General features: G+C 40.7%; 2 protein-coding genes across 2 annotated transcripts; both read left to right on the forward strand.

Moving 5' to 3' along the window:
• Positions 1-5453: 5453 nt before the first annotated feature.
• Positions 5454-14356, forward strand: sncb (synuclein, beta; the record flags this gene model as incomplete). Its single annotated transcript, XM_083981334.1, has 5 exons — positions 5454-5574; positions 9226-9255; positions 9562-9647; positions 12674-12760; positions 14327-14356. 5 exons carry the CDS (start codon positions 5454-5456, stop codon positions 14354-14356), a joined length of 354 nt encoding a protein of 117 aa, XP_083837460.1.
• A 1171-nt stretch (positions 14357-15527) lies between these two features.
• adirf (adipogenesis regulatory factor) lies at positions 15528-16461 on the forward strand (the record flags this gene model as incomplete). The annotated part of the gene is made up of 3 exons (XM_083980281.1): positions 15528-15606; positions 15769-15831; positions 16358-16461. 3 exons carry the CDS (start codon positions 15528-15530, stop codon positions 16459-16461), a joined length of 246 nt encoding a protein of 81 aa, XP_083836407.1.
• Between the last annotated feature and the right edge of the window lie 1994 nt (positions 16462-18455).

Consider the following 18455-nt stretch of genomic DNA (forward strand, 5'->3'; position numbering starts at 1 on the left):
TGTGCTAACTGTGTGAAGAGTTTTGAAAAAGTATTGAAAAACGGGTCATAGCGATCGTAAAAAACTGTATTTCACAATTTATTTCTCAGAGTATGTGTGGCAAATCACCTATATTTTTTGGCCTGCTGGGCCTGTGGAGCTTGTAGTGCAGTAAAAGCGTATTTGTACAGTCTACTTCAGAAATGCCCTGCGACTCATTCACACTTAAACTGCTGGGCAGCAAACTGTGCAATCATAATCTTCTGATGTGGACCACTGAGCACATTTTGGCCAAACACTGGAGGTTAAGAAGGCTGTATTATTCAATTTTCATGAATATGCTGCCGCTCAGGATGAAAGTTGTTTCCTTCGAAGTGTTGTGCAAGTTAATGTAGTGCAGTAAATGGGTATTTGTTAAATGGATTGGAAAGCCAAGTTCTCAAAGGCAGAACACTGGACCCTTATTAGCATCAAACAGCAAGCTCCTCTAATTCAAATAAGTAAACCTGCTGAGAGGAGGCTTTACAAGGTGCTCATCATTAAAGTGCTGTTAACTGGAGGGGTTTTAGGATTTTTTTCACCAAAGGGAGCCAATCAGGACCAAATCCAGCCGTGATGTGTTTACTGAAATAATTCAGTTTTATAAATCTGAACCTTTTTTTCAAGCAGCAAAATTTTTGCCACTGAAATCTACATTAATTTTATTTCCATGAATATTATCATTAAATGGGCCTTAAATGCCAATCATAACTGAAGATTTAGAGAGCACAGTCAACATATTCAACTTAGTCTTTCAGCTTCATTTTAAGAATTTAACCAGTGTCATACAATTCAACAATTGTTATTTTTAATGATGAACGTCTTGAAGTAAATTCAATTATTGAAATTGAATTAATGATAAGAAAAGATCTTCGACCAGCTCATCGGCAGAAGGCTATTACAATGGGCTTTATGCACAGCTCCAGTACTTCCTGAAATAAGCCAGCTCCTTTATTTCCTGTTTTACATTATTGGACCAACTGATTAATCCAGGTGTGTCTGACCTCACAACAATGGTCAGACACACCTGGATTAATCAGTTGGTCCAATAATGTAAAACAGGAAATAAAGGAGCTGGCTTATTTCAGGAAGTACTGGAGCTGTGCATAAAGCCCATTAAGTGATTAACTTGACATGACATTACATTATTTTGAAAAAATTCTCTCGACCGTTTTGACATATTGTATTTCCCAGCATATATGTTGACACTATAAAAATCCAACATTTTAAATGGATGCGCATGAACTGAACTTGTGTGTGTACTCCCACTTAATAGCTGTGTGACAGGTTTTAAATCTCAGGATCCATTTCAAGACGTATTCCCACAATCATTAGTCACCTGAACTGCAGATGGGAAATGTGTTATTATTACTGGTCTGACAGTTGCAGTAAAAGCTGCACTGATTGAGATGCGTACAACATGATGATGTTACTGGAAACCAAACCTGAGAAGTTGGTATGATATAATCATTGCTGACTGATGCTTACACCCGTTAAGTGTATTGAACCTGTTAAATTGACTTGGTGAGTCATTTTGAAAATGTGGGGGAGAGTAAATGGCTTTTTCTGACTGACTGACAGTTTTAAAGGGAACATGAACAACCCAATTAGGCTGACTTGAAAACACCTCTTATACATTTTCCTAATTCTGTCATTAGATTTTCTCAACGTTCCCCTTGATGACCTTGAATAAAGGCAAAACCCACCAAGTTTTTGGTCATACCAGAAGATCATAACCTACAGCTTAATGAAGTTCAGTCCTCCTGCTTCTGTGGCCAAGGCTCAGCTGAAAAAGCTCTTCATTAAATCAACTTCACAACACCCTGCCAAAAGAAAGAGAGATAAAACTGCAGAACTTAATGTTTTGCTTTCTTTTTTTCCACACTGAATGTGTCCTTGATTCTGGAGGTTGAATTACTTTCTTTCACTAAGTTTATCTTGGGGAATAAACAAGTGCATGGCAGAATAAAGAAATTGTGTATACTTAAAGAGTGATTTAAAAACAATTTTAATTCATCTGATTCAGGCAGGCAACTTTATTTATACAGCACTTATGTAAACCCAAAGTGCATAAAATTAAATTGAATATGCAAACATTCCTCCACTTAAATGAGCCTTAACTGAGTTGGGTTAAATTGAAATAATACCGTTGGTGTTGTTTAAATTAATGAGATGGATTTGGAAATGCTGCCGTTGAATATTTCCAACTTTTTTAACTAAAGATGCTCAGATGAAGTACTAAACTGCTGCTCGCAGCCAATTAGCCTAAAGAGTGCCTCTGCTATTATAAGAACATAATGATATGGTCTCATAAACAGCTCTCGCTTTTAATATTCATATGCAATTTCAGTAAAAGGATGCTGTAAATGCAGGGTGATTAGCGTGCCATATCCACATAGAACCACAAGAGGGCAGATGTGTCTCACACATACATTTAAGCAATAAGGACGCCATGGTGGTGAATTAATCTACTGTGCCCCTGAGCTGACTACAGGTTTTAAAAGACAACCAGGTTTACACTATGTAAAGTTATCTTGCATTGTGTTAATGGAAGATGTTACTGCCCCTTTGTCTTGTGCCTTGTCCTGCAGGCCTGTGTAATACTGCTCAGTACCATAAACACTCACACACTTTAGTTCAGCACCATGGACAGCTCCTGGCTGGGACTGGGTGCTGGATGATGCTCTATTCACCTTGGAGCCTGCATATCACATGAAGTGGTATTTTATTAATGGGAAGGCAAGGGGGTCATTGTGGTTGGTTACACCTTGTCACCCAAAAAACTGGACTGCCATCATGGTGGCGTTACTTTTACCTCCTCTTGGGACTACATCCAATGTGCAGATCCATCTCACAGTCTGCCCACCCACAGTCACAGACCCTATGAGACAGGACAAGTCAAGGAGATGTAGCTATCTGGGATTTCCTCTAACTGGGGGAGGAGGAGGGGGGTGATGGGGGGACAAGGAGGATTTCGCAATCACTCGCCCACTACGACTACGATGGCGTCACTGTACATACGTCAGACAGGGGTGGTACTTAACCCTTCATCCGGGCCGCAAATGAGATCAACGCAAGGAAACGTGCAGTATCCATGGACAGCAGAATAAAGTGTGTTAGTGCATGTTGTAGCGGTCTGTGGTTTAGAGCGTGACCTCATGGAATGTTCGATATTCTATCCGAGCGACGTCGTGATTCGATCTGACCTGCACCTCCGCTCTGATTGGCTGTGGGACGTTCGATGCAGTCGTAAAATAATACACGACAAACGCACGAATGGTGACCGCACAGCGTTTCATCTCAATTAGATACGCAATAGTAGAAACCGTGGGATGACGTTCAAGACATTAAAAAAACGTGGGAAACTGAAAAACCCGTCGAGTATACTTAGATTGTTTTACGTTTTGAATATGTGTATTATTGAAAGTACGGTAACTACATGTCTGTTTATCCTTAAATATGATCAATTATTTTTCATTTCCTGGCCAAATAAAAATCAATATTCAGCACAGTCTCATGTAACTCCATGCTAAATGAACCCACCCCATCTCCTCGACCAAATGGTATCACCCTCATATCACACTACGCTCGATGCTCGTAGGTGCTGCTCCAAGCATGTCCGTATTGGCACATTACACATAGGTTGCATGTGGTTTTAAATATCTCCCACCACAAATAGTCAGTGAGACAACTGGCTATTTGAGATTGTTAAAATTAAAAGATGGACTATACTTTAGCTTTCACTATGACATTGGTTTGTTGTGATTATATTTCTTAATGAAAGACAAAAAGTGCAGTTTTCATTGCAATAAAGAGTATTGGTAGCAAAGTTAAATCCAAAATGGAGTCCACAATAACCCATCAGCCAAGTAGGGGCGGGGAAGTCAGTTCTAAAATTATATTAATTGAATAACTATTTAATAAATAGAGATAATAATTTCACACATACTGCCTTCAGTATCCAATTGTGGGACTGTATATGTCCACCAGGGCCTACAACTGGATGTCCATAGGGTACCACTGTGTAGTCACATTTCATCCACATTGAATGGAATGGCCGTTAAATATGGACACTGTGTTGCAGTAGAAAAGAGACTGATGATGCCCTGTGCCCATGTTAAGCTTATTTCCTTACCCTACCAGTTGACATCTAAGGGTGATCAATAGTGGAGGGAGCCAGTGATGGTGGAGCGAGAGAGGAGGGGGAAGGAGGGAGGGAGGGAGGGAGGGGGGGCGTGATAGTCTCAGCCGCACTGTGAAGGGGGCCGTCCCTGTTGGTGGAGATCAGCCCGAGGAAGGCCCACCTAGTGATCATTTGAAGATATCTCCCTTTTAGACGATAGTTTGACTCGGCCGTGCGACAGAATCATAAGGGGACAAGTCGAAGGCTATTTGTAAACAGGTAAGGACTATTTTATTCCCATTGTAATGCTTAATTATTGTTATTTTATAATCATATAGAGGTCACCACCATTTAAGGACCATGCATGTCAGCGTCGTCATGGGAAGACACTGTGTCTGAAATGACTTAACGCTCTTAACCCACATTCCTGTACACATACATCTCTAATAGCCTAAGGATGCTCTTGCCTGAGTTTTTGTCTGGGTTTGATATTTATTCTGAATGTAAGACAATGCAATGACAAAGATATTGAGGCGGGCACGTATGCAAACGTGAGAAATGGTGGATATTGGTGCATGTAGTAATTGAAGGCTTGACCTGCAACATCCAGGATGGGACCGGTGTCTGATGCAAGAATATCATTTCGATCTGATCAGGCTGCAGCCTGGTGTATTTATCAAAACCTTTCCCTGTGTGTGATCGGGCGAGCTCAGATTACATCCACGTATTTCCACGTTAAAACCGCGATGTGTGCAGATTTCATAGTGGACATCGTGCCTCCCTTCCCCCAGCAACACTGTGCAGCTCTTGCAATAAATGCCACCTTCTAGTGTAACATGTTGTACTGTCCCTTGCTCAGGCCTGTGCCTTTTCCCAGGCGCAGTCCTGTCATCTCGCTGCCACCGAGAGTAGCGTTACAGACGAGCAATAATTAATGAGCGCCGTCACAATTAACCATTTCATTGAAATCTTTTTGCCTTTGAATATTTCATGCACTGACGAGGACGTGAAAAGGGCTTTGAATGCACGAGTGAACAGAGGTTTTTACTACAGCCTGATGGCTGGACTGCAGCTTCCAGGATCTGCCACAGGAGGCGATACTGCCTACTCTCACCTAGCACCATAACGTATGATCCTATGTAACTGACATCCACTGAGCCTCTTAGAAATAGACTGATTATAATCCATAAAAGATGCTTTCTGGTGGTGCAACCCATTAAATACCATTCATGCATACAAATAAAAACGACCACATGTGCACACATTGATTGACAGCACCTATGGTCCATCTCTCCACAGAAGCTCGGCCAAGATGGATGTGTTTATGAAGGGTTTGTCTAAAGCAAAAGAGGGGATGGCTGTGGCTGCAGAGAAGACCAAGGAAGGAGTTGCAGTCGCAGCTGAGAAGACTAAAGAAGGAGTCATGTTTGTAGGTAAGATTATCACAAATCTTTTTCAGCAGGTTATTTGCATGCAAATCACACACACATACACAGATATACACACACCATTTAGGCTGCTAATGTTCCTGCTTCATGCAGGAGCAGCAACAAATAAGCAGGGAGAAAATATTATTATTAGCTTAATGCCGCACTTTTCCATATGTCCTGGAACAAATGGTGAAATTATACACTAATTCCCTATAGTGGCTTGATAAGTAACAGAGTCCTCCTTCCCCCACACATGGACAAAACCAGCAGGCTGCATAACCTATTTGTTTAACACCATGATGCAGCTTCCCCTTAATAGCTATATTTATTTTATTGGATTTAATGTCAAAATGAGAGATATTTCACAGTATAGGGTAAGGTAGAGAACAACTGAATGTAATTTGAGTGTAGTTTATCATAGCAGCAGTAATTTGAAGAATTAGTCAGCCTGCCAGTTGATCAATATCTTGTTTTACTAATGCAGGTTGATGCAGTGTATAAATAATCAGTTGTTTTCCTCATCATGTGGAAATCAGTAATCAAGTATTTGTCCCTGTAAATGTTGGTAGTTCTCAAAAGGATACAAGGATTAGAGTTATTTTTTTGTGGATGATGTGACACGAGGCTCTGAATGTCCTTATGCCCCCTCGCCCCACTTGACTGGGCTACAGGCAGAAGACGAGAACAGGGGTGGGGGTGGGGCAGCAGGATGGTGGGAGCAGCTCCTGCTAGATGTCCATGCATTGGATGGCAGCAGATTGTAAAACAGTCCAAACCTGCCTTCGCCTCCCGCAGGCACAGGCTAAAGGCTTTTGGCCTTTTCAGTGCTGTGAAAATTTAAACTACACAGTATTACATCCACACAGATACGTATGTGGCTGAGTATACGTGGCTGAGACTATTGACCCAACCGATACCACTTACTTTAGATCAGAAAAAAACAGCTGGACCAGGATAAATGACACAAACATGACGTCATGTTGTGTTGATAACGTTACAGAAGAGCAAGTTTCACAGTTGTCATTTTCCAGTCCAGTTTCTGTTATGCTTCATTTGTAAAGGCGGTGTTATGCATAATTTAATTATCTGTGTTGCTGGGCAATAGTTCAGGATTATTCTTTAATGGTGTCAAATCATTATGAAATAATTAAAGTTTAATGTCATGATAACCAGTTCTGTTGTCTAAATAATGAATAAGACTGTGAAATCAGATGTTGAGCATAAAACAGAGAACCTGATTTGAGTCTTCTGGTTTTGGTTTTAATATGCAAGCAAGGCAAATTCTAATTATGTATTACTTATAATGTAATTCTCTTGAGTGGTCTCTCTAACATTTGGTTTATAAAATGTAAGAACACTGGGAGAGAGGTGTCAGACATCTTAAGATGGTTTGTTTTATCCACAATGCAAGGATTTACTGTTATATAAGATATAGAAAAGCAGGAAATCCTCATGATTAAGAGGCTGAATGCAGGTGCGGTTTGGCTTGAACAATGCTTGGTAACTACAAAGAAATGATGCTCATCAATGATCTGTTGATCAAAGAAGCCGTTACTTGACTAATCTTTAAGCAATACAATTGTCATGTACACACACAAATGGGTGTAGTGAACATTATGTGCTTTATTGTTTATGGTAAATATTTTCCTCTATATTGGCTGGCTCTTCCTGTTGGTGTGTTAGCGGTGAGTGGGTGGATCGCTGGGGCTCTAGGACTCAGTGGACCCAGAGCTGCTGCTGGTAGCTCCACGGTCACCAGCTTGTTCCATTGATCTGGTGCCTGGATGTAGGGTCCTCCAGGAGAAGTTGTCCGGTGTGTCTGCAAGGAGATGGAATCCAATTACCCCACATATTAAGCACCATCAGCACAGCTAAACGTGTCACAACATTGTGCAGGCTCGTTTTCATCCCGTGCGTGTTGCGCCCCCCATTCGTTTGACTTTTGCCCCTTGCACGCAGAAAGAGAAAGGAGCGTTTCAGTGGCATCTGTGTGCTTCTGCGTGTTGCTTGTTGAGCATGGTGGTGCCCTAGAAAGCTGCGTATGATTCGCTTGAAGGCCCATCTTGGAGGAGGGGTAAGAGCAATCTGATAGGTCTGTGGCCCACCTTTTGACAGCTGCTACTGCTGAAGACCGCCCACCCAGCTGAGCTGAGCAGTCAGCCTGAGTGAGTGAAGAAGAAGAGGCGGATATGAGAAAAGCCTGCTGTACTAGATGCCATTTAATGTCACTCAGCAGTCTCATTCATACAGTATGTACGTATCCTGCTATGACACAGTGGAGTATTTAGACAGTGCTATTTTAAAACCAATGTAATTTATTTTTTGAAACCTTGCAGTGACACCGTATCAGTGTCACTAATATGGCTCCCCATCTTTTCAGTGTAAATCAGGAAATAATCACTTTTACTATATTAATACCATATTATCCAAGCAACAGCAACACACTCAAATTACATTACAAAAAATGACAAGTTTATTATATTGTTTAAATGATAATAATTTAATATATTTAAGAGTGAAAACTGTTTCTTTTTTTGCGTTAATGAGTCAAAAAATCACACCTAAGAACTCGACTTTCTTTGGAAAAGAGATGATACTTTTTGATATTCTGCCAGTTCTTTTGTGAATATTTGAGTTTGAAATACAGTTTCAACAATTATCATTGAATTTACTCTTTGTTCACTGAAGGAAAAACTTAAATTTTGTCACAGGTTTTTTTTAGGGGATGCTTGAAAAGATCAATAGTCATTTGTACTAGTTATATTACTAATGTATTTCAACACCTACAGCCACCATCCATTTGATTCGCAGCACTTCACCACAACCAATGCTTAAATGGATGGATTTCTTAGATGTATGTTTTGCTGTGAGGCTTGACGTTTGTAGAGATGGTTCTGTACTTCATCATCATTTCATCTTTTGTTTGTAGAGATGGTTCTGTACTTCATCATCATTTCATCTCTCCTCAGTTGGCTTTTAAAGGCCCTCAGGGACCAATAAGGCATGTGACTGCTGCACAGTAGGGAGGATGACAAGGCCTGAGTGATCGGTACCAGTGGGCACACAGATTGCCCAAATAGCTCGATGGAGTTCAGTGGAGATGGATGAGATCTGCCAAAAGTCAGAGAACTGAGCAATGCCGTGTTCTGGGTTTAAATGAGCTACAAAGTTCAATAACTCCTCTCAATAAAAGTACATAGTAAACCCCAAGCGGTACATATGACTGCTCTGTTGTGCCAGCAAAGCTATTGCAAGCTATCAAATCAGAAGAGGCTGCAGCTTCCAATGTGGTCAAGTGGTCAAGAGCTCCAAATGTTGTGACATATTTTTTCAAGACTTTTATCAAATCTAATTGGTCTGCAGAGTTCAAAGTTAATTATGTCAGTGAAAAGGAGGCTGCAGTGTTGTAGTGGGGCTGATACTGTTTTCCTTCCTGTTGGCATCAAAGTGTCATCAATCAGGGATCAGTCAGGGACAAAACTGACCTATCAATCATAGACTTTCTGTTACTACCATTCATTCTGAATGAATGGTAGAAACTCTTTGATGATTAGTTAACCTGCACACAAAACTAATCTTGTCATGCAAAATTGACACCTAATTGCAAAAAAACATGAATTTTCTAACTCTTCCCTTTTTTTTTTGCCAATCTAGGTAGCAAGGCCAAAGACAGCGTGGGAACAGGTACGTTTTTTTTTTTTAAACATTAACATTATTACTGTTGCAGTAAGAACCTTAGTTTTCTGACAGTGACAGGAAACTTCTAACTGGAAAGTGGCAAATTCAATATAGTGAAAGGGGAGGTGGGCAATATGTGAATGCTCAATATGTACAATATTCACTTGGGAAAGAGAAGAGAGCTAAGATCATATGTACGCTTTTAATCTGTCTGCAGAGTCACTTGAGATAATGTTACATTGTGATTGCTTGTGTGTGTGTGTGTGTGTGTGTGTGTGTGTGTGATGTTTTTTGTTTCGTGTGACTATGCAGTGGCTGAGAAGACCACTGGCGCTATGGGGAACATCGCTGCTGCCACTGGCCTGGTGAAAAAGGACGAGTTCCCCACTGACATGAATGTATGTACAACATTACAATCATCAGCATGATTAACTCTGTATTAGTACACAATGTTTCATTTTCTGCCTCAGACAAAGTATGAACTGTGCTCACACACAGCTGCTGTGTTGGGTGAGGGTCTGAACTGGGAGGCCATCTTGGTTTGTATCATGATGCATCTGGGTTGCTCCGAAAAACAGACTGCTGAAACTGAAACATGTAAAAAGTTAGGGTACTTAGGTACTTAGGTATAATTAAGTGAGGGTTTACCACCAGAGCCACAACATGTTATATTTTATTACTGATTAAATGATCGAGTAAGATGGAAACGGTAAAATTCTCATATTTTTTGGTGGTAAGCTAATCGGTAAGTTGAGTACCTGTCCCAGGAAAAGTACCAGGATGTTCAGTCCTCTCTGAGTGTACTGTAGGGTTCTGCAACGTACTGCACAATTACAGTTCTGCATCAAAAATACAATTTCAAATTAGAAAACCCATTAAAAAGGCCTCCTTTAAGTTTCAAAATGAAAAAGCTGCACTCACACTATTGAATGTTTCACTACCACAAAGCTGAGTGCTGAGCTTAGTTTATGCGATCATGACACCAGATGATATCATCAGGATTACTAATTCAAACTTTCAGAGCCAGGAGAAACAGTGATGTATGACAAGTAGATTAAACATCATTTCTGCTATCTGGGGATTTTTCATGGCTGCAATAAAATAACTACAGAACCTGCTCAGTGCATGCTTGGTAACAATGCAGCATCTCACTGTTATTCTGGACTGAGTCTATTAATGTTTGTGCACAAAAGTCTAAGAGTGAAAGAGAGAGAGAAACCTCTGTTGCAGATCCCAGGCTCACTTACAGTTGGCAACTTCTTGTAAGTTGCACTCATTAAAGTTCATTTCATCTATTATATTCCTCAGCTGTCAGCCGGCTCATTTACTGCAGCTGAATTTCTCATACGTGAGCAAACACAATCATGGTTCTTTTAGAAAAATCTGAATTAAGTCGACTTTTGGTGGGCAGCTATACACATAAAACTGGGCCAAATAAATAATTATTATGTTTTGTGTGTGTTTGCTTTAAGCATCCTTGAGCATGAATGGATACTTCACACAGTCTGCACTATACACATAGCTGCCTTCACTCTGTAATAAAGCTTCAGTCTGCTTCAATATTCAGGTGGAGGTCTCTCTGTGGGACTATCAGCTGTCTTCAACACACAGCTTTTCCATTACAATACCCTGCCCCCCTGTTGACCTCTGCTAATGTCACTGCTGACGTCAGTTGGTTCAGACTGTGCTCTCTTAGATGTAAGGGAAGATGGTGAAACACATTTGACTTTCCACAAACACAGAGAAAAAACCAACCACCTAATTTTGACTGATGCTCATTTCGGTCACAGTGTTTTCCTCCAGTGCTCCTCACTGTAGAGAAGCCACTCTTCGACCTGTGCTGTCAGCATGTTGACATTTCGTCTATCTCTGTCAGACTGTCAGTGAAACAGGGAGGTCCTTGTGCTGTCGTAAGCCTTCATCCTTCAGAGTTGGACCCTCTCCACTGTCTCGCTAATCTAGTAAATCTGACAGCCCGCTCTAATAGGCTGCTGGAAGCCACTGTCTGAGTCATAAAACTACTCATTTCAACACCCTGACAACAGAACTGAGCTGCTTTATAGTTATAGTCCTTCTCGTTCATCCACTCTGTTTAACTCTGTCCTGCAGATATTTTACCTAAAGAGACAGAATTTTTTACATAAAATTGCACTCACACTATGATATATCTTTTTTCAAAGTTTTTTAAAACAGGATTTAAAATATTGTCTCTACAGTCTGAACTGTGGAGGATTTACTTTTGTTTGAGTCTCAACTGAATTTAATATTGTGACAAATCAGACACAGAATGTCTGTGTCCCCTTTGTTATGATCATATAAAGAGCCATTTTCCATGTTCACTTCTTCTCTGGCAATGATCAGTGTGATTAGGCGCCTCTGTGGTGGTTTCCCACTGTGTAGCGTTTAAGGCAATGCTAATCGTGTTGGTGGGCTTACAGCAATAACACCAGCTCGATACAGCACCAAGGATTATGGTCTGTTCTTCTCTGACCTAATTGACTTGATTAGTGTTGGGTTTAAAAATAAATGTGTGGTGACCCATTAGTTTTGTTTTCAAGGCTCATTGTACTGTAGCAGGTGCAGCAATGATGGAGTGTGGTCTGCTCCCAGATTTATTGAATGATAAGGCAGGTGATGTTCAACATTTTACACATTCTCAAAAAAATCCCTAAAAATACCAGAACCATCCATGAATTAATCAGGTGTTGTGAGTGTCTGATGAAGCTCATTTGTTTAGAGCTTCAGTCATGTCCAGGAGCTATTGAAAACTCATCAGTACAGTGCAACAGTGTTCCTTCAATTACATTGATGCATCGATACCAGTCACAGAAAGAATTATCCTATGTATAGTAGTTCTGTTTGAAAGAGCAATAAACTACAGTGTCCAGCAGGTTTAGCAGATTATTGATCCTTTGGTTGAAAATAAAACCACAGACAGGAAAGGTGTTAAGTACATATATCTCTTTCCTGTTTTCATATTTTCCAGCCCATTTAGCCCATCTTTTGAATTTTTCCTCTTATCTGTTACCATTACATTCATGTCAGAGAGCTAAGAGTCTGATTGAGTGAAATAACCAGTGATTGTGGATGAGGATAAGAGTGTACAGTACGGCCCCTGGTGTGGCTCTGCTTTAGCACAGTGAAGGTTGGAGCTATATACTAACATTACCATGCTAACATACTTTTAACAACAATGCTAATGCACTGATGTTAAGCAGCACATTTTCTTTGTTCACCATCTTATTTTAGCATGTTGTGTCCTGTCTGGCGAGTCCTGCACATATAGCCACAATATCAGAGACAAGTAAAATACGTTCAGAAAATATGTAATTTCTTTTCCTGTGAATCTGCCCTGTCCTCATCTTTCTCTCATTCTCTCTCTCTCTCTCTCTCTCTCTCTCTCTCTTTCTCCCTGTCTCTGCAGCCTGAGGAGTATGGGCAGGAGGCCATGGAGGGCCAGGGAGAGGCAATGCTGGAGGCAGAAGGGGAGACATATGATGAGACCCAGCAGGTAATCAGCCTACACGACACAAAGCGTCTGCTCTCATGTCTCAGTGTTTGACTTAAAACCATATGATAAACTATATGATTTCAGTGTAAACAGCAGTTTGTATATTATGTCAAAAGTTTGTTTAAAAAAAAAGAATATATATATATACTGTACATTAAAGCTGTGGACTACAGGCAGAGATGAATCCATTCACTCACAGTAGATGGAGACTGATCAGTATTCACCAGCTCTGATGGTTACACATTTTAGCTGTATTGCATTTCAATAGCACTCCACACTTGCCCCCACTTCTGCCCTGCACAAACACTACAGCTCACGCTGAGGTAATTCTTCTTGTCTGTAGATATGAAAACAGAGGGTTTAACAAGCCAATTGCCACACGGCAGGAACAGTGAATATAGCACCACCTACCTACACAGTGTTGGGTGTGTGTCGGGGTGTGTGTGTGGAGGAGGGATAGGAGTCTGACACAGATAGTTATTTTTGGAATTTGGCTGTCAGGGGCGAGACAAACTGTGCAGAACCCATTGCTTTGAAAATAAATTTTAAATAGCCCTAATAGTAAGTAAAAATATCACAGAATGCACATAATGTTGGATCATTATATATACATATATATAGCTCATTGCACCAATTATGATTTCAGACAGACACCTGTTTTATTCATGTAGAATATTAAAATATTCTAAATCAACTTCAGTTGAGGGAAGATTTCTTATCATATTTTACATGATTTGTGATAATGTTGAATTCATCCTGTGCATTTGCTCGCATTTTCTCTTCATTCCCACTTACAGCCTCAATCAGCGGATTATTGCATTAATCAGTTGAAGTAATAAAATGGATATATTTCCTGAGATGCAAATTAAAAGTGAATTTCTCAGAGGCAGTAGCAGATATCATGCATGTCCTCCTCCATCTCTCTCCCACTCCTCTGCATCTCTTTCCCCTCCCCCAACCTTTGCTACACCAGCGATGTGCAAGCTCTGTCTGAATGGGTGTGGTGATGACGCTCTCTGCCTCCTTGCATTGTGGGTAATGTCAGGGTCTCCCTGCATTGCTGTAAATATGGAGACTGAGTGCTGCAGAGTGAGCCAAGCCTTCCAGGGGAGGATTTGGAGATAAAAATCTCTCTCAGCCAGTATCACACCAGGTTTTGTGACAGCATCAGATGACCTAAGACTATTGCACTACCCTGGAGGCTGTTTTTTTATTTATTTTTTTATTTTTTATGATCATGTGTGCGGAGGAGGCGTGTGCAGGGTTACAAGGATGATGGGAATGTGCTCACGACTCGCCCTTGAAGCTGGTGCAGGCTTGTGCTGCCCTCTGCAGGCTGCAGAGAGTCACTGAACCAGCAGAGGAGCTCAGCTGAGATGGAGTGACATCATTATCTTCAGCAGAGTGATATCATGTGTTACCATAAGCTCCCTGTCATATACTGTACATTATTCTTAAACTAGTCTAGGTGTATGTGATTAAGTTTCAATTAAAGTCTTAGTGATGAATTTAATCTGGAGGACATGTGACCTTCCTGTCCCTTAAAATCTGTTCTTCTTTCCCCAGGAGAGCCAGGATTACGAGCCAGAAGCATAAAAGCATCATTCCAAGCCACTATCCAACCAGCAGCACAATAATATTTCTAATAATAAAAAGGACAAATGCTGAAACTATTACAATTATACCCCCGTTGCAAAAAAACCACAAAAAGACAAGCATTCCCACTGAAAAATGTTCTTCCTTCAAGACAAATCTTTTATTATTATATATTGTAAATGTCATGTTATTCATGTAATGTGTTGGGTGTAGGTATTTATTGAGATGTAGGAGTTGTCCTCTCAGTCTCATTTCCTTGATTCCCTCCCAATGAAATGAGACCAGAGCCGGGGCTTGTGACTTTGTACTGTGTGTATCTGTATTTAGAAACGTGCAATAGGTGTTAATCATCTTCCAATGAGACATTGGGAGTTGAAAAAATAAACAATGTCCGGTTGCAAGCAGATATGAATACAATAATATTCCCTTAAGTGTCGACAATGCCTGTTTGTGGGTTTTTTGTTTCTTTTTGCATTTTCTTTGGACATTTATTTGAACGTTTTTGAAGTAAGAGTTTTTTACATTGTATCTTTATAGTTGCTTGTGAATCATTCCAGTAAACTATCTGTTAGAAATGAACAGAGTATTCATGTTTGTGTGTGCGTGTGTTTGTGCGTACTGAAGATTTTATCAAATCAATATATTATGTCTTGAAATCATAATGGTTGTCATATCAATATGTGCTTTAAATTGCAGGACTTGTCAATATTAAGGTTTATGTGTTAAGCCAGACATACAAATCCTCTGTAAATAAAAAGTAAAAAAGAAATACTTTGTTAGTGTTGTTTGATAATGTTTAAACTCACTTTTGGCATTGGTCGCTCATTAGACTTTAAACCTCTTGTAACTAGCTGTTTTTCTGCCTGTTGATCTAAATGAGGATTTGTTATGCATCATCCTCACGCGCTTCCCTTTTTGCTCGCTCTTGTCTGGGGTTTGATTACAGGATGTGTAGAATCTGCTGAGTGGGCTCTCTGGCCCCTGGCAGGACGCTGCCATAGCTGGGATGCCAGTCTGATCGCGCCTTTTTGGGCGGGTTTTGTTTGGGTTAATCCGGCTGGAACGTGCCTGCTCTGTGGTGTCGGGCTCAAACAGAGGGTATTAAACAGCCGCTCCTGCTGCCGCTGGCTCAGACTGATGTGTGGACACCGCAGGGACAAAGACAGGAGCCATGGCCTCATTCAAGAAGTCCTTTGAGGGCCTAAAAAGCACAAGCCACACGGCTGCGAAAGGAGTCACAGACACTGCAGGTACAGAACTCCAGCTATGGGATGGCACAGGGTGTGTGTAAGGTCTGGTGGAGGAAAACCATGAAGTTATCACAATCATTTGTCTTGTAAGGAATTATGTTTGTTTTTGTTTTTTTGTTTTTTTTTATCTTTTAAAACTGTTAAAAAATGATGTGTTTTCAGTGCAGGCAGCTCAAGATGCTGTGCAGCAGGTGGCAGACTCCTCCAAAGAAACAGTCAACACAGGTAACGCTTTCACGTCTCTGTCTTTGAAGCCTCATGATGTTACAGTGGGGCATGTCATTTTCTGAGCAGATAAGAGCTTGAGAGCAGAGCCGGGATGTCAGAGGATGAAAAAACTTTGCTCCCAAACTAACTGTTTAATGGATGATGAAATGAGTTTGTGAAAGGGCATGAAAAATGAAGCAAAAAGCCCACTCATCTGTCAGAGCTGAAAATGTGGGAAGAAGTGCACTTGGAATTACTACAGAACTATTTGTCAACTTAGATGAATAAAAAGACCACAAGAAAAAAAAAATCTCTAAGATGTTTCTTGGTTAAAGTCTTACAGAGTCAGTAACAGTCTAAATTGAATATATTGCATATGAGCTTTTTACAGACACATTATACATATACACTTATTGTGCATTGTGCATGAGTTGATAACAAAAGTTTGACAATCTTGCCCAAACTCTGTAATCTGTCATCTGTAACGACTTTCCACAGCCATGTAGTGATTATTTCTCCTCTGCTTCACTCTGACTCTTTAAAGCTGCTCAAGAAGCCGGCAAACAGACTCAAGCAGCCATAGGGAAAGCTGCAGACAAGGCCACGGACACCATCAAGGATTTTGGACAGAAATTGGAGACCAAATGATCCCTGAAATATGGACTATTCTAGCTGAAACACTGGAGCCAACGTGTCGGATCATCCGTGGGTTATAGACAAGAAGGAATGCAGGAATGGAAGCATGTTGGCATCAGAAAAGAAGTGATATAGTATATAGAGTAGCCTATATATCTCCACACAGCTCACATTCCAAATTGTCTTTTTTTAATTTACCCCCTTACCTTTTTCCATTTGTGTTTCTTGCTATTATACATTTCATTATATGTGACTATTTTGGGCAATAAAAACAGATACCAATGTGTTTCTCAGGTTCATAAACTGTGATATTCTGCCACGTACAGTAGGAATAACACTGTTAGTAGTTGTAGAAGCTCTTTGCCTGCGATGCATCCTGTTGTGGCGAGTGCTCATCAATGAATCACCATGGTCATTATTACCAACACATTGCTGAGAAGATGGCCTTTGGCAGGCTGATGGTTCCTGATGAGAATGTGATCATAGCTGTCTACCTTGGCCCAAAGCAGCACACCTCCCTCCATCACAGTATGCGGTTGCTAGGCAACAGAACTCTGTGGTGGCCGGGGATTGGTGGAGGCCTCTGAATTAATGGTGAGAATACTTCTGTCAGTACACGGTGTTCTGGCCAAGCTGCAGCCCACCGCTACAGTACAACCAAGACGGGGAAGATTCAAATATAAAGGAAATAGGATAAACATCCTTGGTCCCACACAATTACTCGAGGCGAGCAGAATTACTGAAGCTCTAGAGGAATGTGTGTCGCAAAGCGGAGAGGATGGAGGGAGGACTGAGTGTGAAAGATGTGGTGGTTTACAAGTGTTTATTTGTGTGGGAGGTGCAGCTCTGCTTCCTCCAGGCTTCTTTAGCTGTTAACCCCTCTTGTCTTTCATGTTCTCTCACTGTTGCAGCAGTAGCCTACTAAATATTGCACAGATTTCCTCCACAAGACCTGAGCTTGCATTGCGTCTCTGGTCCTGTGATGATCTGCCTCCACAAAACTAAATGTGGATGAGAGGAAATGTCTTTTTTTATTAATCATAACAGCTGTTTACTCCAGCTGATCACTGATTTCTGAGTGGTCACACAAATATGGCCTTTTATAGACTCACACATTACTTTCTTATGTAAAGCCATTTTCATGAAGAGAAATCCCTCTTCAGCACACTTCACCCTCCCATCTGAAGCCTTCACACTGACCACCTGTGCTCGCATTAAAGCTTTTGTCACCTATTTATGCCTCATCTAAAAAATCTCTCCAGCAAAGCTAACTCACGGGTTTATTTCTGCACAGAGTTGCCTTTATGTTGCTATGAGAACCTGGAGTTAATTACTATGATTTACTGATGATTAGAGAGTTGAACAGAGATTTTGTCATTACATTATACCACTCACTGCCAGAACCCGACCGTGGTTTCCAGGGAAACTGTGAATGTGAAGCTTTTCAACAGACACAGCCACAGCCACAGCTGAAAGAGCGAGGATTGCCTAAGATAGATTCTTCTAGAGACAAACCTGTAGCCTCTGCAAGCACTATCAATCAACAGGGGAGATGTGCGGACAGATGTGGGTCTCCATCAGCGCTGAGATTTGCGATGTTTGACGTGCTGAGGTATGTCTTTGATTTCCTGCAGAATATTCGATCCTGTTTGTTTTCATAGTTAAAAATTGCACCACTGCTCTGGATTCCTGCATGTGCATGCTTTTGGGTTTGATTTGTGATTGTGGACTAAAACAGATTTTAGATCCGAGCTCTGTGAGTGTATTCTTAGAGCAGAAAGAAATATGAATTATGATCAAGCAGTAAAATATTTTGAAATATATGAAGCACAATGTTTGAAACGCAGTGCAAGTGTTTGAGAATAGTAAATATCCTAGATTACAGGGGGATATGCTGCTAAAATGCATGTGTATAATTTCCAGCAGTAGTAGCAGTGATGTAACTAACATGGCATCGTCTGGATACTTGACATCAGTATCGTATGACAGAATATTTTTATCACAAA

The sequence above is a fragment of the Trachurus trachurus genome (genome assembly GCF_905171665.1).
Source record: "Trachurus trachurus genome assembly, chromosome: 10".
NCBI classification, from domain to species: Eukaryota; Metazoa; Chordata; class Actinopteri; order Carangiformes; family Carangidae; genus Trachurus; species Trachurus trachurus.